Source organism: Lampetra planeri, chromosome 4 (assembly GCF_965212315.1).
Source record: "Lampetra planeri chromosome 4, kcLamPlan1.2.h2, whole genome shotgun sequence".
NCBI lineage: Eukaryota > Metazoa > Chordata > Hyperoartia > Petromyzontiformes > Petromyzontidae > Lampetra > Lampetra planeri.
The window spans coordinates 32,128,203-32,155,444 of record NC_136110.1 but is presented as its reverse complement, the minus strand read 5'-3'; the positions used below and the strand labels follow the sequence as shown (position 1 = coordinate 32,155,444).

The window sequence follows — 27,242 nt, the reverse complement described above, 5'->3', positions numbered from 1 at the left end:
CCTCAAATGAGTACCTGGCGCGATGTATCAACATCGCCGCTAGTGAGACAAAGGCGGCGGGCGTGGTGCTGGCCACCCACCCCCTCGTTTGTCGTTCCGGCCTCCAAAGGTGCACGCTAACAGCACTTGCCCCTACAGTCTGTTAAGGTTATACGGGCGATCTTTGTCCTTATGGTTGGAGAGCAAGAACGAGGGACACGTGGGATTTAGGGGACAAACGCAGCAGGTGAAAGACATCGCCACGGTGACTGCCAAGAGTGCGAGTGTTGTTTGTGGTCAGCCCACGTGCCTAGGAGCGTTAATGAGCGGTGGTTGAAACTAAAACTCACGAGAGAGAGAGGCAGCCAACCGCTCCCGGAGTCTAAACCCCTCTTCCCTTCAGGCCTGAGGTTGTCCGTGCGTCCACTCCCTGTGCCTGTTCGTTTCCACGCTGGAGACTGTCGTCTATGACTGACTGACTCCCTCTCTCCCATAGACCCATATAGACACCACATAGACACACACAGCCCTATGACTTACTGACTCCCTCTCTCCCATAGACCCACATGGACACCACATAGACACACACAGCCCTATGACTTACTGACTCCCTCTCTCCCATAGACCCATATAGACACCACATAGACACACACAGCCCTATGACTTACTGACTCCATCTCTCCCATAGACCCACATGGACACCACATAGACACACACACAGCCCTATGACTAACTCACTCTCTCTCTCCCATAGACCCATAGACCCACATGGACACCACATAGACACTCACACAGCCCTATGACTAACTGACTCTCTCTCTCCCATAGACCCATAGACCCACATGGACACCACATAGACACACACAGCCCTATGACTGCCTCTATAAAAGAGACGTGGTCGTTTCTAGAGACGCTGCGTCAATCCACGTGGTGGTGAGTGTGCACGCGTGTACAGCTCGGGAGCGGTGGTATAGTGGTTAGCGCACTGCGCTTCGAACCCGACGACCCAAGGTCGACTCCCGCTCATGGCTAACTTGAGTGATAAATATCTGAACCGGTCCTGGGCCTCCTCTAGGTCGACTCAGCCTTAAACGAGTGCCTAGTGCGGCGTGAAAATATCAACGCAAGGGCGGCCGGACGTGGTTCTGGCCAAAACACGCCCTCGTGTGCCCTTTCTATCAACACTTGCCCCAATAGCCGGCGTAGGCTAAAGGGAGGACCTTTGTCTTTGTTCTAAGCTGACATTTCTCGGCTCATTCGTTTGCATGCCGGCGTTGTCTGTGCCGCAGTCACTGGGCAGGAGTTGCCTGCAGACAAAAGTTGCCTGCAGACAGAAGTTGCCTGCAGACAGGAGTTGCCTGCAGACAGAAGTTGCCTGCAGACAGGAGTTGCCTGCAGACAGAAGTTGCCTGCAGACAGAAGTTGCCTGCAGACAGAAGTTGCCTGCAGACAGGAGTTGCCTGCAGACAGAAGTTGCCTGCGGACAGAAGTTGCCTGCAGACAGGAGTTGCCTGCAGACAGAAGTTGCCTGCAGACAGAAGTTGCCTGCAGACAGAAGTTGCCTGCAGCCAGAAGTTGCCTGCAGACAGGAGTTGCCTGCAGACAGAAGTTGCCTGCAGACAGAAGTTGCCTGCAGACAGGAGTTGCCTGCAGACAGAATTTGCCTGCAGACAGCATTCCTGGGCGCGTGTTTACCGCCACTGTCGCGCCCCGTCGCTCACGCGGCTCTCTTGTTTAATTATATTTCACTTCTTTACCCACGAGAACCACACCGATTCTTACTTCATCAGAGGCTCCTGCTGCTGCTGCTACATTGATGTCCTTTACACCCAACGCTCTTGCAACAACAATAACCTCGCTCAGTGCAAGAGAGCCGTTACACCCTCTTAGCTACCGCTGCTTTGATAACAGTGCCGTTTGTTACTGGCCGCGTGACGTTTTGAACTATTTGCGCAGGAACTGCACAAAGCCACCCTGATGTCAGAAGCTAAGCAGAGCCCAGCCGGGACAGTGCTTGGAGGGGAGCCTGCCTGAGAACACCAGATGCTGTAGCCTTGGGTTGCGAGGTGGCCAGCAGATAACAAGGGCAGTAATTCATCCTTGCATCTATCTGTGCGGCGCTTTGTGTGTTTCCCTATCGTGCGCGTGCTGAATTTCCCCGCATTCCCCGGTTGCCTGCTTCCACCTGAAGGCAAAACTCTCATTACTCACGGAATTCATGGCCAATCATCTCAACGCGGTAGGACCCTTGTAAAAGCCTTGGGACAAAGTGCGGCTCTCCTGCTCAGCAACACGATCGTAAAGAATACACGTATTTTGTTTTACACTTCCCATCGGTCACACGCCCTCCCTTCTGGGAGTGCGGAGTTCCAGCTGCATTCGTTTAACGCAAGCAACACATTCAGCGTGTTCGTAACGGTGAAGTCCAGCGGGCCTGGAACCCGACCACATGCTATGGGTTACCCCACGCAGCAGCGCGGAGCCCTGTTCCACTGTGTTGCGTAAGGCGCAACTGGGGCGCCGAGAGCGAGATGAGAGGGGAGAGGCAGGAGAGTGCGTGGAGGGGAGTGAGATTAGAGGGGAGAGGCAGGAGAGTACGTGGAGGGGAGTCGAGTGAGATGAGAGGGGAGAGGCAGAAGAGTGCGTGGAGGGGAGGGGAGTGAGATGAGAGGGCAGAGGAGTAGTGGAGGGGAGTAGAGTGAGATGAGAGGGGAGAGGTAGGAGAGTACGTAGACATGAGTAGAGTGAGATGAGAGGGGAGAGGCAGGAGAGTGCGTGGAGGGGAGTAGAGTGAGATGAGAGGGGAGAGGCAGGAGAGTGCGTGGAGGGGAGTGGAGTAAGATGAGAGGAGAGAGGCATGCGAGCGCGTGGCGAGTCGCGCCTGCTCTGGGAGGCGGTGGGGGTGGACGGTGGGGAGGAGGGAGATGGCGTGGGGGCTGGGGACTCGTGGAGGCTGGGGGTGAGAAGGCTCGCGGTGCCGCGTGTCGCACATCACCGAGCTAAGAGCGCCCGTGAAGCGCGGCTCCCCTCGCGGCTGTGCCTTGGTCGGCATCAATCAGCGTCCAGCAGCCCCCGCTGGGGTTCACAACACCTGGAACGGATCCAGCTTCGCCCATGCAGCGTGCAGGGGGTGGTGGAGGGGGGGGGGTGACGGGATGGGGGGAGTTGTAAACGGGATCGGCCTTAATGGGTGCTCGCTAACAGCACTTACTCAAAGTCTGTTAGAGCTATAGGGGGACCTTTGTCTGGAATTTTTTCGGTAACGAGAAGGGGATGTAAAAAAGGGGACCTCTCCTGAATGATTCCACTTGAGGCCCCCCCTCCCCTTCCCCCCCCCCCCAAGCAGGTAATTGATAGTGAGCAGCGGCTCGTCCCGTGAAACGAAATTAAATTCCTTTCCAGCGGAGCACCCCTGCCACCTCTCCCCTCCCTCCCTGCCTCTCCACCGCAGCCTCTCCCGTTCACAGCCAACGCCGCTCTCAGAGGCCCACGGCACCAAGCGATTGTGGCGGGCTGTGGCTGCATGGCTCATGGCAGCGAATGACAGACTCGGCGTGTGTACATCACCATTATCATCATCACCATTATCATCATCACCATTATCATCATCACCATTATCATCATCAGCATTATCATCAGCAGCAGCAGCAGCAGCCATAGTCTATCCACTGCAGGATAAAGGCCTCCCCAAAGCGTCGCAATCTATCACCGCCATGCGATGTAACGATCTGTCTCGCACCTGCACCGGATCCGATTTAATCGCTCCATCTCCACGGTAAATGCACTTTCTTCGGGCGCCTTCACTCCTTCGGCTGCCGCTCCGTTGCTAGCCTCGAACACCGGCCACCATCGCCACCACCATCCAGTCCCGGATTATCCCAGTAGCACAAGTAGCTACATGTGTAGTAGCTACTACATATGTAGTACATATGTAGTATGTACTACATATGTAGTACATATGTAGTAGCTACATATGTAGTAGCCACATATGTAGTAGCTACACGTGCTACGGGCCCCCCGCACTTTCAAGGGCCCCGCGCTAAATGCTTTCAAGCCATCAATTCCGGTTCAGTGATTCTGCACTTGCTCTATTAATATAGTACTATACTGCCTTCAACGTTTATGAACGATTGGGTGTTTCAGATTAGCGATTTGTCGTATCATCTGTCTGTATAGCAAACGAAAGAATACAATTACTATGCAAGTTAAAAATGTATGTGTTTTAATATTCATGTGTATTTTTATTTAGGGCCCCTTTATAGCAGATGCTAGAGGGCCCACACTAGCTTCATCCGGCACTGTCACCATCCAGAGCAGACGGTACAACACGCGACGACGCGATGCCCCGATCCATGAGTACGAAGGAGACACCACGGCCGTGACACACGAACCCCGCTGCCCCTCAAGCGGTTATCCGGCTTGGCCACCTGAATGTGACATTGCAGTTGTGGCTCTGCATCGAAGAAGAAGCAGAACAACAACAAGTGTCATTCCACGCGTCGTTGGCGCACTTCTCTGCCTTTTCCGGGTCCTTTGAGCATCCAGAACGGATGCGAGGCGTCCTCGTACCGCAGTAGCAGACTGAGTCATAGAAGCACCACCACCACCACCGCCACCACCGCCCTTACTCTTATTGTGAATAACACTGCAATCTCCTCCTGATGACGATCGCTTTTGTTGTGATCGAAACGTCGTAGTTTTTTTGTTATGTTATTTCAACCTATCTACGTGACTTTACCGAAAGACCCAAAGCATACTGCAATCAGTTTTAGATGTTTTAAGTTAAAGATTTAAATCGCGACAGAATCTCGGTAAGGCCACATCGCGCTTGCACTGCAGTGAGCACTTGTCCCGACAGTCCGTTGAAAGATATACGGGTGGCCTTTGTCTTTATCTTTGTTTCGTGTGTGTGGGCACGCATCTGTGCGTGAGGGTGCGAATGGTGGTGTAGCGGTTAACGCGCCACGCTACGAGCCCGAGTTCGATCCCGCTGACGACCAATACCGTTGACGATTATCTGAACCGGTCCTGGGCCTCCCCTCGGTCGACTCAGCCTCAAATGAGTCCCCGGTGCGGTGTGTAAACAAACGCAGCTGGGCGTGGTGTGGGCCAGACACCGCCTTGTGTGCAGTGCCGCCCTTCATAGGCGCTCGCTAACAGCACTTGCATTTTGGGTAGAACTAGGTTAGCCGCATATACAGCGCCAAATCGCACAATCCCGAACCCGCACAGAGCGAGGGAAACCTGTATTGATCAGGGCGGCCGCTGGAATGGAACCGTGAACTTCTGCTGCAAGTGGCGAACGCGCTCCCTGTGGGCCGCGTCATTGTCAAAGCTGCGCTCAAATTTCCCTCTCCCCGTCCTTCTCCCCCCCCCACTCCTATCTGTGTCTCTGGAAGAGGAAACGGACCCATGTGCTTCTCGCTACGAGAGTAATTTAGGGAACCCAGTGGCTTCAGATTGGAGACCGGGAGTCAGAGTTCGGCAGAAGGTTTCAATTAGCAACTCAAAACGCAATGTATAACAACAAACGAGGCATTAACCTCGTTGTGGAGGATATAAGTAACTCATGAAAGAAGCAACGCAACACGGCACCTTCTACTCCTCCTCACATCTGTCGCTCCACACGATATAAACAAAGTAAATGTGTGGCGTGTGCAGCTTCTGTGCTGGGTCTATTAGCTCAGCTTCGAACTAGGACCCGCATCTGACAGAGAGAGAGAGGGGGGAAGAAGTGTTGCCTATAAACATCTCGCTAGCTGTTCACCAGCATTGATCCAAGCAAGCTCGACACTGCCGATGAGAGGCTGAATGTCGAACCCAGTCCTGGCCTAGCTCGCCAGCACGGCGGCAGTGACCACGTCTGCGTGTGGAGCCGAGACGGGCCAGGGCGCAGGGCAGAGGCTGCTCGGGAGTGGACTTGGCTCTCACGGGAGGCCGCGTGCCGCTGTTTTCACGCCGCTGCGGTCAGGACTCTCCATGACGAATGCCGGTAGCAGACTCGTCGTGGGCAGCTCCCAAAGAGGCACTCGCCAGAGGCTGCTTCATTCCTGGAGAGTAGCTGTGTTTTGCTTGACTCCGTTCCAGGATTAGGAAATAAAAATGTCAGGATATATATGAATTAAATAAAAGTCTCTCCACAGTCACATAAGTCTAAGATGCGAAGAAGACCCACACTGTAAACCCACACCTCAACGAAGAGCACACGGACATACTCCATACATTCAGACATCGTCAGCCGCGATCGATCCACTGCTGGATGAAGGCCGTCGCCAGCTGTCGCTGTCACACGATGGATAATTGACAGTAAAAATTCACTGCGTAACAAGAAAAGTGTTCCTGTATAGTAAGTGGTATTTCCTAGTTGCTTATACCTCAAAAGTACAGAAAATGACTATTATTCCCCACATACTTTGCTTTTGTGACCAGGACAATGACATTTTGAAATGTACATCTTTTCAATGAGAAATCGTGTGCACTTGTGTCTTTCAATCACATAAAGTCCTTGCCTTCTGGGAGCGCGTATTTGACGTGTAGGAGACATGTGTGTACGGTATGCTGAGGAGGAAAATCATCTGCTCGCGTAGTTATCGCGTTCCTGACAATCTCCCCACGCGACGCTAAATGATTCCCGTGCGCGAAGCACGAAGCGCCCCGTGGCCCCGCGGCCAGAAGAGGAGCGCGGGGCCCTCCAGGGCGAGAGGCCGCGCGGCCACTGCCAAGAGCCGCGCTCGGCAGCCGTCTGCGACTCTTCCGGCCTCTCCCCCCCCCCCGCTCTCTTACTCACTCACGGGGCCCACTGCTCACTCGGTTGTGTAACCTCTCAGCCCCTTGCCAAGCCACTGCTGGAGCATCGCCTCGGCGTTATGGGGGGCGTGGGGGGCATGGGCCCAGCACCGGTTCGGATGCCACGTACCACTGATGGTAGCCGTGCTCGGGGATCGAACTCGGGTTGCCGGATTCATAGTGCAGTGCAAAAACCGCTGCGTTACCACTGCACTCGCATTTCAACATTGTAGCCGCTATGTGAGCGAACATTGTCTTCTATATCTAGCCTCACAATATCGACTGTGGAGAAGGAGGGTAAGTGCAATGGACAGCACTGTGAGATGATGGCCGTTGGTAGAAACTAAGGATGGAGTGGCAGCCGAATGAGAGAATGCGCCCGAGAAAATGGAGCGATGCAATGGGTACCGTGTCCAAGAGCAGATCGTTTCATAGCAGATCCTTGAGAGGTGGTTTGGTTTGGGAGTGGCCTACATCGAGCAGTGGATAGATCACGGTTGGTGTTTTTTTCTCGAGGTCACGACCCTTAGCCATAAGTAACGACCGCCAGCGCGCACACGTGGCTTTTTCACGGTTCCATTTTAACTTATGGAGTTTATTTGTAATTATTTATCTCTTCTTTTACGTCTCTGGAAGTCGTTCAGCCTCCCAGGATAAATGCGCTCGCGTCTCGGGCGCAGATGTGGCGGCTTGGCAAGAGGATCGAGCGCTCAAGCTCCGGATGATCCTGGGAGCGCCTTTGAAGCGAAGCCTCTGGCGCGCTGCCCGTGTCTCTGGCCGACGCGTCCCCCTCACCTGCGCCCTGGCCGAGATTCGTCGCGGCTGTGTCGCGTTGGGTTTCCTTTGTTTAAGAGCGGCGGCCAAACGCGCCGCGGTGTCACCTCGAGGTCGGTGGACCCACAGTCGGAGAGAGAGAGTGAGTGAGAGAGAGTGAGAGAGAGAGTGAGTGTGAGTGAGAGAGAGAGATAACTCCCGTGTGGATTTGAGTTCCGTCTGAATTTGAGAATGCGGCGTTTCCCGTTGCTCAGCAATTCGCGGTCCAACACCAACAACACGACCACCAATACCACCAACACTACCCCCAACACCACCAAAAACACCAACACGACCACCAACACCACCACAAACACCAACACGACCACCAACACCACCACAAACATCAACACGACCACCAACACCACCACAAACATCAACACGACCACCAACACCACCAAAAACACCAACACGACCACCAACACCACCAAAAACACCAACACGACCACCAACACCACCAAAACCACCAACACGACCACCAACACCACCACAAACATCAACACGACCACCAACACCACCACAAACACCAACACGACCACCAACACCACCACAAACACCAACACGACCACCAACACCAACACAACCACCAACACGACCACCAACACCACCAAAAACACCACACGACCACCAACACCACCAAAACCACCAACACGACCACCAACAACAACACCAACTTAATGGCATGCCCCAGGTTCAGCAGCAGAGTCTCCAATATCAGCAAAACGGCACGAACTCTCTCTCTCTCTGCCGAAGCCCTCTCGTCGTGGCCGGCAGACCTGGACATTGGCACCAAGCTGCCGAACTATCTTGCCGCTGCCAACGCGCGCAAGAACACAACCCATCAGCCGCACGGCCCTCGCGGAATGCGTCATTTCAGCCGCGTTGATTCATGACAAGCAACAACTCCGAGCCGGTTCCGACACGCGACGTCTCGTCAGCAGAGCCGGGCTCGGTCGGGACGTGAACGCCACGTGTACAGATGGACGCTTACATCACAAGCCAGGCGCAACCTTTGTGTTTCCTATCGAGACGGAGCGGAGCCGCGCTTGTTTTCGCTCACGAGGAACGGCGGAGACGGCCACGCAGCGGCACGTGGGCCGCCCACGTGCTCTGCTCTCGGCCAGAATCCCGATCGCCCTCGTCACATGTTTCTGCAATCATCGCCCTGCGACTGATGCGTTCACGCTGTTGTTGTGTGTTCTTGCACCTCGCGCGATCGACGCATCTGGAAGCTCCTCCCGCGTGGGTTGTTAACGCTGCGCCCTCGAGGCTGCGTTGAGGAAATGCCTCGATGGCTCCCAAAGGCAGACTGTGCAGCATCAGTGAGCATTGGCGACTCTACTGCGGTGATGAGTCCCAGTAAGGGCGAGACCCCTGAACAGTGGTCTGTCTCTGTGTCACCGCTGCCGTCAGTTCGGGTCACATTTGCTCACAACCTACTTCATGGTGACCTAAGACATTGCAGTTCTTCAGAAACTGTTGATGGTTCTTGCATAATGCACACACACACATACACACATACATACGAGTCCTGAGCGCGTTGTGGCCCCGTTTTTGTGTGCGTGTTTACTGGAAACGAATTCAAACGTTGCCTCGTGATGTCGATGCTCAGCGAAGTCGCAATTCCGGATAAAATCTCCTTGGTCTGCGCGCTCAGGCGCACGGATTGCATTCGGAGTCAGCCGCACGTGGCTGCCTGTAACCCAGCGCTGTGGAGGCATCAGCGAGGGTTGGTGGATCACCGCAGGAACGTCGTGAGAGACCCTTTACTGTTCGCGTCGAGGAGGAGCCATACCCTGACACGCCACGAGAATGTTGTTACAGCAAAGTGGGGATGCAGCATTCTCTGGAAGCTCGCGATCGCGTCTGCAACGCTCTCCGCCTCTGAGTCGCTCCACCAGCGGGACTGCGGGAGTGAGGGCGGAGAGAGTTTCGGACACCAGCGGTTCACAGGTTCACTTCGCGCCCCAGTCGCTCTTTGCTATCGACTCCCTGCCCCTGTTCAAGACCTGTGTGCCCTCTCTACCCCATGCCTCTAACTGCCTGCCACTCTCTCACTCTCTATGGCACCTCACTCTGTGCCTGGATACGCCCCATCCATCAAGGCGGTGTGGTGTTATTGTAAAAATTGAGCTCATATCGACGTTCAGATTCATTAACAGCGTTTGCTTCCTATACAAAAGCAGCGATTTTGTTTTTTGTTGTTGTAAAGAAATGCAACTCTGTCATTGATCTTCTAGAAAGTTTATCAGCTCTGTGATGTTTCCCAGATGACGGCTCACCACTCACTCACTGCCTTGCAGCAATTTTAAATTTCATTTCGCATTTTATAATAAATGTGTGAGCACTCTCTCGTTCTTTGGCCTTGTGTGTGTGTCTGCACGGGGGAGCGGTAACGCAGTGGTTAGCGTATTGTGCTACAAACCCGGCGACCCGAGTTCGATTTCTGCTCCCGACCAAGACACAGTGGCGAATTTTTGAACTGGTCCTGGGTAGCTTCTAGGTCGACTCAGCCTCAAATGAGTATATCGTGCTGTATATAAAATAGCAACACGAGGGAGACAAAGGATGCCGGGCGAGGTCCTGACCACCCACCCCCTCGTGTGATGTGCCGGCCTTCATAGGTTCTCGCTAACAGCACTTGCCCCAACAGTCTGTTAAGGCCACACGTGGCGGCGGTGGTGGCGGTGGTGACCCAGATTCTGGGAGGGGAGCGACCGTGGTGGCGGTTCGCGCTGCGTACCGCGTGTGGCTGGCGCGGTGCCCGGGGCTGGTGGCGCCAGATTTCACAAAAGGGGCATTTGGCGAGGGCCCAGAAGTGCGCGCCTGTGACCCCCCAGCACTGCGGGAGGGCTTCCTTCCCGTGGGCTTACAGGCGCAGTACCGGGGCTCGCCAGCAGGATGTAGGACAGCAGAGCAATTGCCATTAAATAATTGCGATGCCATCACTGTTGCTCGTAACGTGAGCTCCACCCTAACTTGAGATGGACAGCATCCAGTGAGCTCAGCGCCTCGACCATTGAGACGGAGCTCCACCGTTAGCACGACCGCTGGTGATCTCCCCTCATCAATCTGGTACATATTTGATCGACCCCGGATAGAGATATGACGGGCTGAGTCAATTCTCCCCCCCAACATCCCCCACCCGAACATAAATCCGAACTCGCAATCTCCCGATTACGAGCCGCCCGGGAACGGGGCATGCAGCTGGCGTCGTTCATTGTTCACGCGGTCCCTCGGGACCCCGGGCTCACGCTCCACTCACTCGAGGTCCTTCGCAAGTGGCAGCTACCGGCGGCGGGAGGTACGACTCGAGTCCCGTGCGCCAATTACACCGCCTGCACATTCCTCCTCCTCCTCCTGCACTTTCTTCCCCGAGTGCTTCCCTCCTCCTCGCTCCCTCCCCCCCTCTCTCCATTTCCTCCTCTCCGCATCTCCCCCCATCTCCCCCCCTCTCTCCGTCCCCCCTCTCCCCATCTCTCATTCCTTTATCTCCTCGCGATCACCAAACTTTGTCCCAGTGGCAAATTTGCAGCGCGCGCCTCCGCTACCTTTTTTGGTAGCGCGATGCTTGATCATTATTAATATTATTGCTGCGATGCTTTACCACGTGTGCGTTTGTAGCATTGTGTACGTCTGTGTGTGTGTACGTCTGTGTGTACGTCTGTGTGTGTACGTCTGTGTGTACGTCTGTGTGTGTATGTCTGTGTGTACGTCTGTGTGTTCGTCTGTGTGTTCGTCTGTGTGTACGTCCGTGTGTGTGTACGTCTATGTGTACGTCTGTGTGTGTGTCCGGGGGGAAACAAAGGCGGCCGGGCGGGCGTTCTCCTGGCCGTTCTTCCTCCTCGTGCCTCCGGAAACGGCCTTAATAGGTTCTCGCTAACAACACTTGCACCGACAGTCTGCTGAAGACTATACGGAGCGCCTTTGTCTGTATCTTGTGTGAAGGGTGCCGTGGTGACTCCGTGGTTAGCGCACTGCGCTCGGGAGCCAGCGAGCTGAGCTCGATTCCCGCTCACGGTCAACATCAGTGACGAATATTTAAACCGGTTCTGGGTCGACTCAGGCTCATGAGTCATCTGGTGCGGTGTGTAAACATCAGAACTGGAGAGACAAAGGCGGCCAAGCGTGGTGCTGGCCACATTACCACCACCGTCACGGCCTGGATCGGTACTCGCTAACAGCACTTGCCCCCTGGTATCTACGCTAATATGAGCGCTATTAGATGTGTGAGTGAGTGTGCGTGCGTGTGAGGAATTAGCGATTCCCCGTACACCTCAGGAGGAAGGAAGTGAGGTATGCAACGCGTTGGTGGAACTTCACTGGGCTCCGTCCGCTGCGTCCGTGACGATCTGCAGACTCGTGGTGCCACGATGACTCAGCGGCTCGGCGAGCCGAGGCTCGGGAGCCGCATGGGGCGGCTCTTTCACGACTGTTTCGCGACGTGCCTGATCAAGGATCACGGCGCCGCATCACCGCAGCGCATTGCGCCTCTTGAAGGAGAGATTTTGTTTCTTACAGATGTCGGAAACAACGTCTCTGCTTGTTATTATCGCCGCCGGCCGACCCCTCGACATTTTAGAGTCGTGAACGCGTCTGGAGAGCCAGCTCCCATACTACTATAGTACTGTACTGTATAAGTAATATAGTACTGTACTGTCTAGTACTATATAGTACTGTACTGTCTAGTACTATCGTACTGCACGTGGTATAAACGCGCAATGAAGCGGCGCGCCGCGTGGGGTGTTGGTCGATTGGTGGTGCGTCAGCGCGCTGTTCGAGTGGCCGTGTTGGTCCATGCCTTTGTTGTGACGTCTTTATCGATGCAGCCACGCTACTGAGTCGAGGGACTTTAGCCTTAGGCCCCCCGTAACCTGAGTCCTGCCCTGACTCATCGGCTGAACCCCGGATTGGAACCCAGGCCCCCAGCGTCGGCGGCTCGGCTGCGCCTCTGATCTGTGAGCGAGGCGGCCGCCTGGGGAGCTCACGTGGCGCTTGGGAGCACGCGAGCGCCTGTTATGGACGTGTCTGATGGAGACAAAGTCGTTTTTCCACTGCCGTGTCGTGTTTTTTTTTCCATTTTACTCCTCCTGCCCATCAAGTCTGGCGGTAGCCGGCCCCTTGAACCGGTGCTACTGGTAAACACGGCTGCTGCTGCTGCTGCTACTGTCAGCCCCGAGGCCCATCGCACTCAGAGGGAATGTATGCACATAATAGAGGCGTTTGGGTTATGAAGGTAACTTGCGTTTCACTCAGGCCGGACGGCAGCCGCAGCAACGCTCGTGCCTCGCTGCAAGACGGCCACCTGGGTTCGATTCCCGACTTTCCTGTGTGGAGTCTGCGTGTTCTCCGTCGGTTCTGCAAGGTTTGTGTGTGGGAGGGGGGTAACACACTGCGCTAAGAACCTGACAACTCGAGTTCAATTTCCACTCAGCCAACATTTGTGACAAATATATGAAGAGGTTTTGTGCCTCCCCTAGGTCGGCTTAGCCCCAAATGAGCACCTTTCGCTTGCTGCTAAAGGCGACATGGGGGATCTTCGTGTCTTTGTGTGGAGGTTTGACGTTCTCCCCTCGTTCTGCATGAGTTTCCTCCGGGTTCTCCGGTTTCCTACCAAGAGCTAACAACCCAACCCACGTACACGCGCAATGTAACTGGTGGCGACCGATAATAGAACTTGGCAATGCGGAGAAGTGCAATTGGGATTACGCGAGCAACATCGCCCCCCCCCCGCTACTGGCAGGCTGATGCCCGCTTGCAGGCCACGTGCCGAGTCACCTCGCGCCGCGCATTGGGGCAGCTGCCTTTGGGGGTGCCCTTCGCATTGTCCGAGACGGGGCGCGACGAACGGCGCTTGGAGTTGCTGACGCGTTGAAGCCAGAAGAAAACTCACACGAGTGTCGGTGTGTGGAGAGCTTCTGTCGCACTGCTTGTCGCCATCCGTGCTAATCGGAAGCGCGACGAAGACGGGGCCGTGCCCTGTTTCCCTGTCGTGATCCCATCACGGGCTGTTTGTGTGTCTGTGTGTGTGTGAGATTGTTGATGTTTTGGCTTTGCCGATACGATGTTGACATCGACTGAATCACCGTCAGCTTGGCGGTTTGCCAAGCCCGTTTATGGCAATCGGGTGACAATGACCAAATTAAAATGTTCAGCCCCCTGTCATTCCACTGCTGGATGAAAGCCTCTCCCACTCCGTGTCGATCACAGAGGTCATACTTCCCCACGCTGGTCAGTACGGATGTATGGCGTGCGCGGTAAATATCGAACACAGGTCGCTGCGCTCGTAGACATGGGCCGGATGGATCGTTCGTCGGCGGTGGCGGGTTGGGAGAGGCCTTCATTCAGCAGTTGACTGATCATGGCTGCTGTTGTGTTATGGATGATGATTTGTCTTCTGCTGTGACCCCCCCCCCCCCCCCAGGGGAGACTCCCGTCCCGATTGGCCCTCGCCAGGCTGAGGACGGCGCGGCGTGCGCGCGACGCGACCCGCCTGGCCGCGAGAATTCGCCCCGGGGCGCGACGGCTCCGGGGACCCTCGGCACCGACATCGCGGACGGAGAGAAGCGATCTGCGGTGGTGATGGTGGCGGTGGCGATGGTGGCGATGGTGGCGGTTGTGGTGGAGGTGGTGGTGGTGGTGGCGGTGGTGGTGGTGGTGGCGGTGGTGGTGGAGGTGGTTGTGGTGGCGGTGGCGATGGTGGTGGAGTTGATGGTGGTGGCGGTGGTGGCGGTGGTGGTGGAGGTGGTGGTGGTGGTGGTGGCGGTGGTGGCGGTGGTGGTGGAGGTGGTGGTGGTGGCGGTGGCGATGGTGGTGGAGGTGATGGTGGTGGTGGTGGCGGTGGTGGCGGTGGCGGTGGTGATGGTGGCGATGGCGGCGGTTCCTCCGCGTGCCTCGAGCGTCCAGCGCGACCGCCACACCGCTCCCCCCACGCGCCCTCTCTCCTCCCCACCTCGCTCCATCTGCACGCCTCAAAAACAAAGAGACAACAAAGATCCCCCGTATAGCCTTGACAGGCTGTTGGGGCAAGTGCTGTTCACCTTTGGAGGCACACGAGGGGGCGGGTGGCCAACACCACCCTCGGTCGCCTTTGTCTCCCTAGTGGCGATGTCTACACACCGGACCAAACTAAACGGGAAGCATTCCATCTGACACCGTGACATCGACACGCAGCCCTCCTCTCCCCAAATTGCGGGGCCCGGGGCGGTCGCTCGGATTAGCCATACCCCCGGGACGGCTCTGCAGCAGAGGGAGCACAGCGACGCACGGCGACATCCATTCACCCGGGGAAGCCTCGCCGAGTCCCAAGACGCCTTGAAAGGAGTGTCCTGCAGTAATGTCCGGATTGTACCGATGGAATTCCAAAATAAAAACAAATGCTTTGATGATGGATGCTGTTGCTGCGTTCACTGTGATGCACAATGAACGACACAACTCAACACGTTCCTCAATAGTAACACGTGAGTGGTCTTAAATATAATATATATATGAGGCGACGTTTCGGCAATGCTCCTTAATGGCACGTGGAGGGTGAGAGGCGGGCGCGCGACGGTGTGGGGGCAGCGGTCCCACACTGCCGCCTGCTGCTCGAGAACGAGCACAGCAGCGCTCTCCTCTCATCTCACTCTACTCCCCTCCACTCACACCTCTCCACTCTCATCTCACGCTACTCCCCTCCACTCACACTCCCACCTCCACTCTCATCTCACTCTACTCCCCTCCACTCACACCTCTCCACTCTCATCTCACGCTACTCCCCTCCACTCACACTCCCACCTCCACTCTCATCTCACTCTACTCCCCTCCACTCACACCTCTCCACTCTCATCTCACGCTACTCCCCTCCACTCACACTCCCACCTCCACTCTCATCTCACTCTACTCCCCTCCACTCACACCTCCACTCTCATCTCACGCTACTCCCCTCCACTCACACTCCCACCTCCACTCTCATCTCACTCTACTCCCCTCCACTCCCACCTCTCCACTCTCATCTCACTCTACTCCCCTCCACTCACACCTCCACTCTCATCTCACTCTACTCCCCTCCACTCCCACCTCCACTCTCATCTCACTCTACTCCACTCCACTCACACTCCCACCTCTCCCTCTCATCTCTCTCTACTCTACTCCCCTCCACTCTCGTCTCACTCATCTCTCGAATCCCCTGAGACGGATGCCTCTGCTCCTCTTCTCGTCGTCGTCTGTCCACAGCTTCACCCCGATTCCGCGCCTCTCGACTCGCGGGAGGCGGATATCAAAGAGCTACGTCTGAGATCATGAACCTCTTCCAGTGACCTCTGGTCGACGCACAGCAGAAGAGGAGGAAAGGCTTCCGTCTCGAGAGATTGGAGAGAGCGAATGCGTTCCACTCGTTCTCTAAGAATGACACCTTTATTGGGGCTCGCGTTACAAGCTCGCAATCAGCCGAGTGACTCGTGGTCGACGGCCGGTAGAAGACAACGCGGGCAGTGCAAGCGGGGGAGTCGGCGACTCAGTGCAAAGATTTACATCGATGTCAGGGCGATTCGTAAAAACACACACCTGGCTCCACTAAGTGAGACGCGTGGGGCGCATGGGGTGGAGGGGGTAAGGGGGGGAGAGAAGACCTAAGAGCAAACGGTGGGAGACCGTCAGGGCAGATCTATGGGTCTCTGTGTGAATGTATATTTCTCTATGTGAGTCTAAGTGTATCTATGTGAGCCTAAGGGTATCTATAGGTCTTCTTGTGAGTATATAGTTAGCTGTGTTTTTGGGTCTTTCTGTGAGTTTATGGGTCTCTATGTGAGTTTATTGGGTCTCTGTGAATACTGTGAATCGGTCTCGATGGAAATCTATGAGCAGACCGTGGGCGGCTTGGCATTGCAGATCTTGGAGGTCACTGCGTGGTCGTGGTGGTGGTCGTGGTGGTGGTGGTGCGGTATTTTATTGATCTTCAATGTGAGGGAGACGCTCGTGGATGAATGGACGTCTGACGTTGAAGAACGATAACAAAGCAAATCAACAGGGTGCTTACACCCGCGAGCGTGAACACCCAAACAACAAACAAACAACAACAAATCGGCCGCTCGCTCCGTAGTCGGGACGCGAGTGCCGACGGCCGGGGATCCCCGGCGGAGCGCTCGCGGGCAGCGCGGCGCACACGGAACCGCTCCCGGCTCTCAGAGGAGAGCGCGAGCCGGGCCGGCGCCGCCCATCCCGTGGCCGACTCTCATCCTCGCCGCCGCTCCGACCTCGCCGCCGAGGCGGCCCGCGGCCCACCAGCGTGCGTCGTCGCGCGCCGCGGCGCGGTCGACGCACGCCTCGTAGCCGTCGCTCCCCACGTGCAGCGCGGCGCACGCCAGCCGGAGCCGGCACGGCCCCTGGCACCAGCGGTCCGTCGTGAAGCTCACGAGGAAGTGGCGCGCATACAGGGCGAAGGCGGCGTCGGCGGAGGGGCCCCGGGCCAGCATGAGGCGCCCGAGCGCCAGCAGGCTGCCGGGGCGCAGGTCGGGCAGGCCGAACGCCTCGGCCATGCGGTACTCGAGGGCCCAGGAGGCCTTCCCGCGCTCGTTGGCCTCCGTCAGGTTCAGGTAGAACTGAGACAGCTCCTGCGAGGGGGGTGGATGGGGGTTAGAGGGGGGGGGGCAGGGGTAGCGGGGCGCCGGTGGCTCGCGGGGGCAGTGGGGGAGACGGCTACCAGAGTCGCTCGGCCAATCAGAGACGTGGAAACGCCGAGCGAACGTCGCGAACGGAGGGCTGGAAGCAATCGGGTTGACCTGCGTTGTCAACTCGGGTTGAGTCAACTCGACTTGTGATGAGTTAGCTGAAGCTAGTTCCAGTCAACTCCAGCTAACTCGAGGTAAACTGGTAACCGTCAGGCAGTCACCGGTGCCAGAAGAATGTTTCGTAATGAACGCGCCGATCGACTTTGCCGCGGACGTACACACCGCACGGCGCAGGCCTAAGTCACCACGTGCTTCGGCGCAAGGCGCAGCACCTGCAAGTGCTCACTGTCGCCACTGCTGGCGGAACGGGGTCTCCACTAGAGGCGCTCCAGAGTGGTGCCATGTACGCTGCCAATAACTGCCCCACCGTGGCGGCTGCCTCCTCCGTCTCTCGGTTAAGAAGCCAAAGAGGCCGTCTCGATCGCTCCACGACGTTTCTCTACGTGCGTGCGGAAAAACTGGAATGAACCGGTTCTCCACACGGTTACCAGTGATGCAAAGCAACCGCCTGTAAGTGCGCGAGTCTGTAACGAGGTCCGTCTGGCTTCCCGCAGCCAAACGCGCATGCATGCACGCACGCACACACACGAAGACAACGATTCCCTGTATAGCCTTAACAGACTGTTCGGGCAAGTACCGTTAATGAGCACCTATGAAGGCACAGCACACAAGGGGGTGGGTGGCCAACACCACGCCCGGCTGCCCCCGTCTCCCCAGTGGCGATGTTTACACACCGTCTAGGTGCTCTTTTGAGGCTGAGTCGACCTAGGGGGGCCCATGACCAGCTCAAATAATCGTCACTGGTGTTGGCCGTGAGCGAGAATTGAACTCTGGTAGCCGGGTTCGTAGCGCAGCACCCTAACAGCTACACTACCACTCCCAACTACCACACACAACACAACCACGACGCTTGTGCCAGGCCATGTGCACCTTGAGGCCACGTGAAGTGTCGAACGCCCGCTGGCAGGAGGTCACGGGGCAGAGCCAGCAGGTGCCACGGGTCGACTGAGACGACTGGCTGATGCACCACCTGTGCCCCCTACTGTGCCAACTTGCTGTGCTTTAGCCACCGGCACTCCGCTCGTTGTTGTGAACGTCGCTCCTCCGCCCTCCGTTGTTGTTGGAGGTGCGACTGCCTCCAACTGCCCAGTACCACACACAGACACACGCACATAGGCACGCACCTCAATAGCCAGGTCGCGCTGACTGTAGTTGTAGGAGCGGAAGCCGGGGTTGTTGGCGAGCGGTATGGCCACCGAGCCGTTGTTGGAGCGCCAGGGCGTAATGGCCGGAGACACGAACATGCTGCCCAGAGCCACCCCTAGCACACAGCCAGAGACACAAACACGCTGCCCATAGCTGCCCCTAGCACACAGCCAGAGACACAAACACGCTGCCCATAGCTGCCCCTAGCACACAGCCAGAGACACAAACACGCTGCCCATAGCTGCCCCTAGCACACAGCCAGAGACACAAACACGCTGCCCATAGCTGCCCCTAGCGCACGGCCAGAGACACAAACACGCTGCCCATAGCTGCCCCTAGCACACAGCCAGAGACACAAACACGCTGCCCATAGCTGCCCCTAGCACACAGCCAGAGACACAAACACGCTGCCCATAGCTGCCCCTAGCACACAGCCAGAGACACAAACACGCTGCCCATAGCTGCCCCTAGCACACAGCCAGAGACACAAACACGCTGCCCATAGCTGCCCCTAGCGCACGGCCAGAGACACAAACACGCTGCCCATAGCTGCCCCTAGCACACAGCCAGAGACACAAACACGCTGTCCATAGCTGCCCCTAGCGCACGGCCAGAGACACAAACACGCTGCCCATAGCTGCCCCTAGCGCACGGCCAGAGACACAAACACGCTGCCCATAGCTGCCCCTAGCACACAGCCAGAGACACAAACACGCTGCCCATAGCTGCCCCTAGCGCACGGCCAGAGACACAAACACGCTGCCCATAGCTGCCCCTAGCACACAGCCAGAGACACAAACACGCTGCCCATAGCTGCCCCTAGCGCACGGCCAGAGACACAAACACGCTGCCCAGAGCCACCCCTAGCACATGGCCAGAGACACAAACACGCTGCCCATAGCTGCCCCTAGCCCACAGCCAGAGACACAAACACGCTGCCCAGAATGCATGTTTTTTGGGGTTAGATCGCGTAAATATATAAATGTGTCGTTAAACCCGCCACCACCTGACACAGCCAATTAGTAAGGGTTGTCACGTAAACAGAACGTGCCAATTCATTACTAGTACAGCACACCGGTTGTGTGTTGGAGAGCAAATCCACAATGTTTCCAATCTGAATACGGCCTCCCCCAACTAGCATCATCAGGCGACAGCCAGAGTTGTGGAGAAATCCACCCTTTTTGTTCCTTAAATAGAGAGATAGATGTGACGTCATCACTTGTGAGCCAATCAGGTGCGAAGACAAGAGGGGTTTGATTCACGTAGTAATGCAATAATGCGCTGCACCTGCGGGGCTCTGCAGCACCATGAAGCAGTCGGTGTGCAGGTGGCCGTAGAGGTGAGCGGCGATCACGTCCGCAAACTCGCTGAACACCGCCACGAGGCGCGCGTTGTACTCGGGCCGCACGAACGTCCCGGGGCTCAACTCGGGCTTGTACCCCGGAGGGACGTGAGCCACAACGTACACCTACAGGCAGAAAGACGCACACATACAGGTGCCAAGACGTACACATACATGCGCCACGACATACACTTACAGTCGTCAAGACGCACACCTACAGGTGCCACGGCGTGCATCTACAGGCACCACCATATACACTTGCAGTCGTCAAGACGCACACCTACAGGTGCCACGGCGTGCATCTACAGGCACCACCATATACACTTACAGTCGTCAAGACGCACACCTACAGGTGCCACGGCGTGCATCTACAGGCACCACCATATACACTTACAGGCAGCACAGCATATATATCTTCAGGTGCCACGACGTACACCTACAAGTGCCGCGCCGGGACTCATCGTGCCGCCCCCCACCCCCAGGCCTGCCACCTGCCCCCAGCCCACCACCCCCAGGCCTGCCCCCAGCCCCCAGCCCCCAGGCCTGCCCCCAGCCCCCCACCCCCAGGCCTGCCCCCAGCCCCCCACCCCCAGGCCTGCCCCCAGCCCCCCACGGCACCTTCTCCTGGTGGTGGCGCGCCAGCGAGAGGACGTCGCGCAGCCAGGCCAGCTGGCCGCCGGGGTCGGGCAGGCCCAGCGTCTGGTGGTTGGGCGTGTAGTACAGGTTGGTGTTGAGGCTGACCACGCGCAGCGCCGCGCTGCTTCTCGCACCGGGCACCAGCTGCGTGTAGAAGCCGGCTGCGCGAAATGGGGGCAGGGGAGCGATGGGGGGGGGGGGGGGCGGCGGGAGACACGGCAGTGGTGAGTCGATCGATCCGCTGCTGGATGGATCGAGGCTCGATGAGTGGAGGTGGAGCGAGCGAGTGTGGGAATCGGAGTTCGCCCGGGCCGACTCGCGCCACGGGGAGTTTATTGTTCATCGATGATTTACGTCTGTGCGATATTTTCGATTTCTTGGGCGACGTAGTTGCTCTTGCATCGATTTATATTTATTTCACTGTCGAATCTGTACTCCTACCAGCAAGAAAGATGTTCAAACACCGTTTAGCACTTGACATCAAGTCTGCAGTGTAGAGGTGTTACGTAACGGGGAGAAACGGGCAGTTACACTGGGGTGTCTACATCCACGTCCGCAAACGGTTACCACCCTGGGGGGCTGTCTGGGTGGGAGGCTGGGATCCCACACAGCCCCGCCCCTCGAGGGCATGTTGGTATATAAGGCGAAGAGCGAGAGAGCTCGAGGCAGTCGTTGGGTACAGATCAAGATGAAGAGCCAGTGAAGACTGAACTACCCTGACTCGCTGTTCTTGTAAGAGCCGAGCAGGGCAAGCCACTGGCGACCTCAGAGCAGCGAGGTCTGATGTCCTTGTGAGGGCCAGACTCGTGTGGCTGAGGGTCGGAACCTGCGCCGAAGCTGGGCCAGCTTAGCTAGCCTACATTTGGGGAAGGTCTGGGATAGAGGGAAGTAAGGAGTTAACGGGGAGCGTTAGCTGGGGAACACTTCCTCTAATAGACCGGGTGAAGAGGCCGATACCTCTTCGAGTGTTAGAGTCGTTACTCTGCTGTACTGAATTTTATTGTAATAAATACGTGTTGCCTCCATCAACTTCTCCTGCGTCACATACACCCGCTACACATGCAAACAAACGTGCTTAGGTAATGTAGACATTCACCTTGAAACTGACTGCCCTACACCAGTGACAGCCTCATCTATGGCCTTGTCTGACCACCGGTGTTCGACCAGAGGACAACGCCAGAAGGCGAACAGCACAAAGACAACGCCAATATGCTCGACCCGACCCGTGAGTGCTTTGATAATTGCCTACAGCAACCGTGCTTGGTCTTGGTGATGTTTCCCTGCAGGACGCTACAGAAAAACCAATGATTATTGTTGTTACTCTTGACCACAATTCTAGTGATGTACCCAAGAGACATTCTAATGGGGGTGGCTACTGCCTCTGCTACATTGGGACGCTCGACCACGCATTCCATTATTCGTGAGAGGTTGGCTTCGTGTGGGAGGAAAGCGCAGAGCCCGGAGAAAACTCACCATGCACAAGAGGGGTTCGGACACTCGAAGCTCCGCATGGATAGATTCAAGAGTGTACTGTGTGTGTGTGTGTCGCTGTGCGCCACTCGCCCTTCCTGAACAAGGCCTGCGACTCCTCCGTGAGCCAGCCGCTCCACATGTCGGCGACGCGGTCGTACAGTTCGCTGCCCGCCACCGGGTCCTGGTCCTGAAACAGCGACAGAGACAAAGATCTCCCCGATAGCCTCTACGGGATTCTTGGAGCCAAGTGCTGAGTTGGGCCACATGCCGACTTTGTACGCTGCAGAGCGTGAGCGAACGAGTGAGTGTGAGTGAGCACGCATTCTGTGTGAGAGTGGGAAGCGGTAGTGTAGCGGTGAGCGCGCTGCGCTATGCGCTCAGCGACACGGGTTCAATTTCCGCTCGCGGCCAACGCCAGTGACGATTATCTGAACCGGTCCTGGGCCTCCCCTAGGTCGACTCAGCCTCAAATGAGTACCTTGTGCGGTGTGTAAACATCGCCACTCGGGAGACAAAGGCGGTCGGGGGTGGTGCAGGCCACCCACCCCCTCGTGTACTGTTCCGGCCTTCATAGGTGCTCGCTAACAGCACTTGCCCCTACAGTCCGTTAAGACTATATGGGGGAGCTTTGTCTTTGTGGTATTTGCATGTTATCTCTGTTCTGCATGGGTTCCTCCCATAGCTAAATAACCACATACAGTGTAACCGGTATTGGCCAAACATCCCAATGCTGGAACATTAGACTGCAAATCGCTCAATTAGATCCACAGCAGCAGCATCAGCATCACCCGCTCCACTGTGAAAACTTGGCAGGACCCTCCTGCACAAGAGCCTTGAGACTCTGAGGCTTTCCTGGGTAAACAAGCGTCATTATTAATAATAATAATGATGATGATGATGTGAGTGGTGAGGGTGGTGTCACCTGCGGCCAGTAATCGTGATTTCCCAGCGCGGGAATCACGGGCGTGTTTGGGAACGTGGATCGGATAAGCGCCGTGAAGTTGCCCATGATCCCAAGCACCTCCTGCGTGGACAGCTCCTTAACGGGCAGGTGCGGGGGGCTGTCCCTGCCGCGACGGGAGATCACACGGAGTCAGATCGCGAGCGCATTATGCCACCGCTGCCACCACGGAGCCCACCAAACAACTCGGGCTTCCTCTCTCACCCAGGCTTCTCAGGCTTTGATTGGTCAGCTGGAGTTTGCACGTGACCAGTGATCCACAGCTAAGGCGACAGTGTCAGGGTGAGGTCATCACCTCCTGTACGGAGAGCGTCCACGATCGGCGGACGCAGCCCACGCCGCCTCCCATCAACTCGAGACGGACTCTGGTCACAGATTGCCTTTCTCGCCGTTTTATCTCAACCTCACCCCCCCGTATTGGTTACGGCTCCGACGTAAAACACACCACAGTGCAAGTTCCACAAACTCCCAGCTGTCTTTGTCTCGAACCATCCAGAGAACCCTATCGAGATGAACCATTTCCAGGGAAAGGGTCAAGGCAAACGGAACATAACGAACAGGGGTTAGCAAAGAACAACGTGCGGGAACGTGCGACGATTTCCAGGAGTTACAGGACGATGAAATAACGCAAGTCACGTGAACAAGATCTCCGTTAAGGGCAGCAGAAAGTCGGTCTGGCTATGAGATCAACACATTCCTCGCAGCTAGCGGTGAACGTCCAGACGCCAACGCTCGGCCAATGTGGTGTATACGACCACTCATTACTCCTCGCCTCGGCCACCTATTCAATCCCATTGTGCGATCGTATTTGTATGAAGTTCATGGACATTCACCTTTAGCCCCCAGTAAATCCACTCCTGGACTGGCGCATGGTGAACCGTGACGGCCCTGTGCCCTGCGCCTCCCGAGTTCGTGATCATGAAACGATTTGTCTGTTTACGTGAAAACTGCGCGTGTTACAAACTCTTTTTGTTTGTTATTAGAACAGTGTTGTCAGCCCAAGCTCGAAATTCTCGGTCTCGGGCCTAAGCAGGGCCACCGAGGCTGCGAGCTCACGGGTAGCAGACGTGGGCCGGGCAGGGTGGCGAGGGCGCAAGCACGCAGGGTTCGAAGGTCGTTGGCATGGACCGAGCGCAGTTGCAAAGGTGACGAGGCTGCCAGCTCATCTACTGTTGAGGTATCTCTGTAACACCACAGTTGGCAGATCTATTTTGAGGAAATTACAGTCGCTGGTACTGTAGTGATGAGCGCCAGACCAAAACACGGTATCACGAGGTAGACGCGAGGCTAAATACCAACGGCACGCAGGTACATTTTGTGTTGATATGACGGATGTACCCTCATGGCACCCGGCCACATCCATCAAATCGCTGTTTGCCGAAACTCAAAGAAACGTGAACCGGAGCAGAAATCAACCGCGACGCGTCGACCCACGTACCACCAAATAAACTATGGACAGATGGCAGGCAGGTTTTTTGGGTGAGATCGCATAAATATAAATATGTCGTTAACCCACCACAGCCAATTAGCAAGGTTTGTCACGTAAATAAAAACGAGCAATTGATTACAAGCAGCCTCATCAGGCGATTTGCCAGAATTGTGAAGAAGTCTTCCTGTTTGCGTCTGAACGCTTGGGCGGAACAGCGTGGAACGTGCGCGGAGGGCGGGGGGAGCGTGGGGGGGGAGCGTGGGGGGAGCGTGGGGGGGGAGCGTGGGGGGGAGCGTGGGGGGGAGCGTGGGGGGGAGCGTGGGGGGGGAGCGTGGGGGGGAGCGTGGGGGGGGGAGCGTGGGGGGGGAGCGTGGGGGGGAGCGTGGGGGGAGCGTGGGGGGGGGGAGCGTGGGGGGGGAAGCGTGGGGGGGGAGCGTGGGGGGGAGCGTGGGGGGGGAGCGTGGGGGGGGAGCGTGGGGGGGGGAGCGTGGGGGGGGAGCGTGGGGGGGAGCGTGGGGGGAGCGTGGGGGGGGGAGCGTGGGGGGGGGGGAGCGTGGGGGGGGAGCGTGGGGGGGAGCGTGGGGGGGGGGAGCGTGGGGGGGGAGCGTGGGGGGGAGCGTGGGGGGAGCGTGCGGGGGGGAGCGTGGGGGGGGGGAGCGTGGGGGGGGAGCGTGGGGGGGAGCGTGGGGGGGTAGCGGGGGGGGGGGTACCCGGTCCACACGAGGAAGTCCGGGTCGGGGTCGAGGCTGCGCATGCTCTCCAGGGCGGACTGCACGAGGCGCCAGGCCGAGTCGCACATGTGCGAGCCGAAGGGTCCCGCGTCGCGCACGGGCAGCCCCCGAGAGGAGCGGCACACCGACTCCGGCGCCGCGTCCGCCCGGTAGCTCGGGTCCAGGTGCAGGTCGCTCAGGTGCCAGAACACGCCTGCGGGTGACGCGGGCGGGAAGACGCGCGGTGAGGCACGTGTGGACGCACGTGGAGAGACACACGGGTACACGCAGGAATATAGACGTGGACACGTGCGGGGAGACGCGCGGCGAGGCACGCGAACACGTGCTTGCGGGGTTGCTCAAACTGAGAAGAAATACGGGAAGTGAGGAAATTCACTTCATGAACAGCGCTGCAAATTTCGGTTCTGGAAAAATATTACGACAGGGTCGTCGTTACGATAAACGGAAGTAATTTCCAAAGTCAACGAGAACAACTTTACGAGGAAAGCTGCAGAGTTGGGCTCGTAAAGAGTTGAAGGGTGAGGAAGGTGGGGCGAGTCGGGAGAGACGATGGGCCGCGCGAGGCCACAGGCCCATGAACAAGTCATTGACAGCAACCTGCGTCAGCACAATCAGCGATCACAGAGGCATCGGTGGACAGGGCCAAGGGAGGCCACACAGAGCGACTTCCTTGGGCGTCGAGGAGCCATTGGGGATCATCTCCCATTTACAGCCCTGCAGGAGAAGTGGTGGAAAATGTCACCCCTATGATGGGGGCGAGTCTACCCATAGAACAACCTACACAGTGGTACCTATTTTATCAACCTAGAAACATGATGGGCTGAGTAAGCCCCCATAACTTGGGTTGATCTCCTCCGGACCACGCTCATCCTACGGTGATCCGTCCGAGTGACCGTTCCGCGAACGAACGGAGAGAGAGAAATCATCACGAGCGAGGTCATCACGAGCGAGGTCATCACGAGCGAGGTCATCACGAGCGAGGTCATCACGAGCGAGGTCATCACGAGCGAGGTCATCACGAGCGAGGTCATCACGAGCGAGGTCATCACGAGCGCGGTCTGCCGCCGTCTCCTGGCGAGCCGGGGAACGGCGACCCTCCTCGGAGCCCGCAGGGATAGGGGAGTTTGGCAACCCGAAGTTGCGGTTCACCGACCCATGCCCGCTGCCTTCCACACTTCGTGATTACGGGCCACGTGCAGCGTAGCCGCCGCCACTGCCATCCGGCTATGACGAGAGAGTATGTGGGGAGCTGAGGGAGTCGCGCTGGGTGCTGAGTGGTGAGGGAGTCGTGCTGGGTGGTGAGCGGTGAGGGAGTGGACCGCGCGCTGTCGCTCTGGGGCGAGCGCGGCTACGGGAGGCGGCGCTGGGTGCGGGGGCCTCGCTGGAGGCGACCCGCGGTCGTGCCGGCCACGACCCACGACCCAGATCCCCCCTCCCGCTTACAGAGACGACAACTCGCACCGTCCCTTCACGTAAACACGAATGAGCAGCCTTGTTTTTTTACACATCCCATCAGCAGCTCGGCCTTCTGGCAGCGCGTGATATCAGCAGGATAGGTTCAATACAAGCACCACCGAGGTAGACGTGTCCGTCAGCGGAACACGTGCGAGATAGCGCCCGAGTACACCGTGGTGGCACTGCGGAGACAGCTCGCTAGACGATGAGTGCGAGCGGCTCACGCAATCGGAAAGTAACGAGTTCGAATCCTGATGGGGATTGACGAAGCCCATCATCACTTCGGGTCGATAAAATAGGTACAGGACAACTTTGCGGTGAAGTCAGCTGTGCTTGTCCTATGGATAAACCCGCCCGCACCAAATCAATGTGAAATGACCATCACTGAGGCCGGAGCTGTGAACGGGAAATGGGCACCGATGTCTCAGTGCTAATTTGAGCCGGAAATCACCAAACTCTCACGGGAGTAAAGTTGACCACAAAGACCCCGAATGGGTTTACCTTTGCCTCCACGAGCCCGGCGGAGTGCCGCTGCCATGGCCGTGTGGAGGAGGCAGCTGGCCCCGAGGAGCACGAGGAAGAGGAGCCTCCTCGGCAGGGGCGCTGACGCCGCCATGTGCTGCTCGCTGCTGCTCGTGGCGCTGCTGTCCACAGCCGCGTCCGGGAACTCTTTCCCAGCGGGGGACCCCCCCCCCCCTGTGACGTCACCTTCCCAGCGCGCGAG

The 27,242-nt window shown here is 57.2% G+C and overlaps 1 protein-coding gene across 2 annotated transcripts; it reads right to left on the bottom strand.

Moving 5' to 3' along the window:
- Positions 1 to 15,949: 15,949 nt before the first annotated feature.
- Positions 15,950 to 27,204, bottom strand: SMPDL3A (sphingomyelin phosphodiesterase acid like 3A). Of its 2 annotated transcripts, XM_078593820.1 has the most exons (8): positions 27,020 to 27,204; positions 25,043 to 25,256; positions 22,865 to 23,009; positions 22,033 to 22,129; positions 20,452 to 20,630; positions 19,779 to 19,959; positions 18,470 to 18,606; positions 15,950 to 17,168 (listed from the first exon to the last, which is right to left on the bottom strand). In XM_078593820.1, exons 1-8 carry the CDS (start codon positions 27,132 to 27,134, stop codon positions 16,740 to 16,742), a joined length of 1,497 nt encoding a protein of 498 aa, XP_078449946.1. In that variant the 5' UTR covers positions 27,135 to 27,204; the 3' UTR covers positions 15,950 to 16,739. The 2 variants fall into 2 exon arrangements, with proteins under 2 accessions (XP_078449946.1, XP_078449947.1); XM_078593821.1 differs by lacking the exons at positions 25,043 to 25,256; positions 27,020 to 27,204 and adding an exon at positions 23,349 to 24,555.
- Positions 27,205 to 27,242: the final 38 nt, after the last annotated feature.

Excerpts from the sequence above, each read along its gene's own strand:
- SMPDL3A (XM_078593820.1), bottom strand. The coding sequence starts at position 27,134 with ATGGCGGCGTCAGCGCCCCTGCCGAGGAGGCTCCTCTTCCTCGTGCTC. Across the intron at positions 25,257-27,019 it reads CCGGGCTCGTGGAGGCAAAG|GCGTGTTCTGGCACCTGAGC; the intron begins GTAAACCCATTC and ends CGTCACCCGCAG. Across the intron at positions 22,130-22,864 it reads ATCACGATTACTGGCCGCAG|GACCAGGACCCGGTGGCGGG; the intron begins GTGACACCACCC and ends TCGCTGTTTCAG.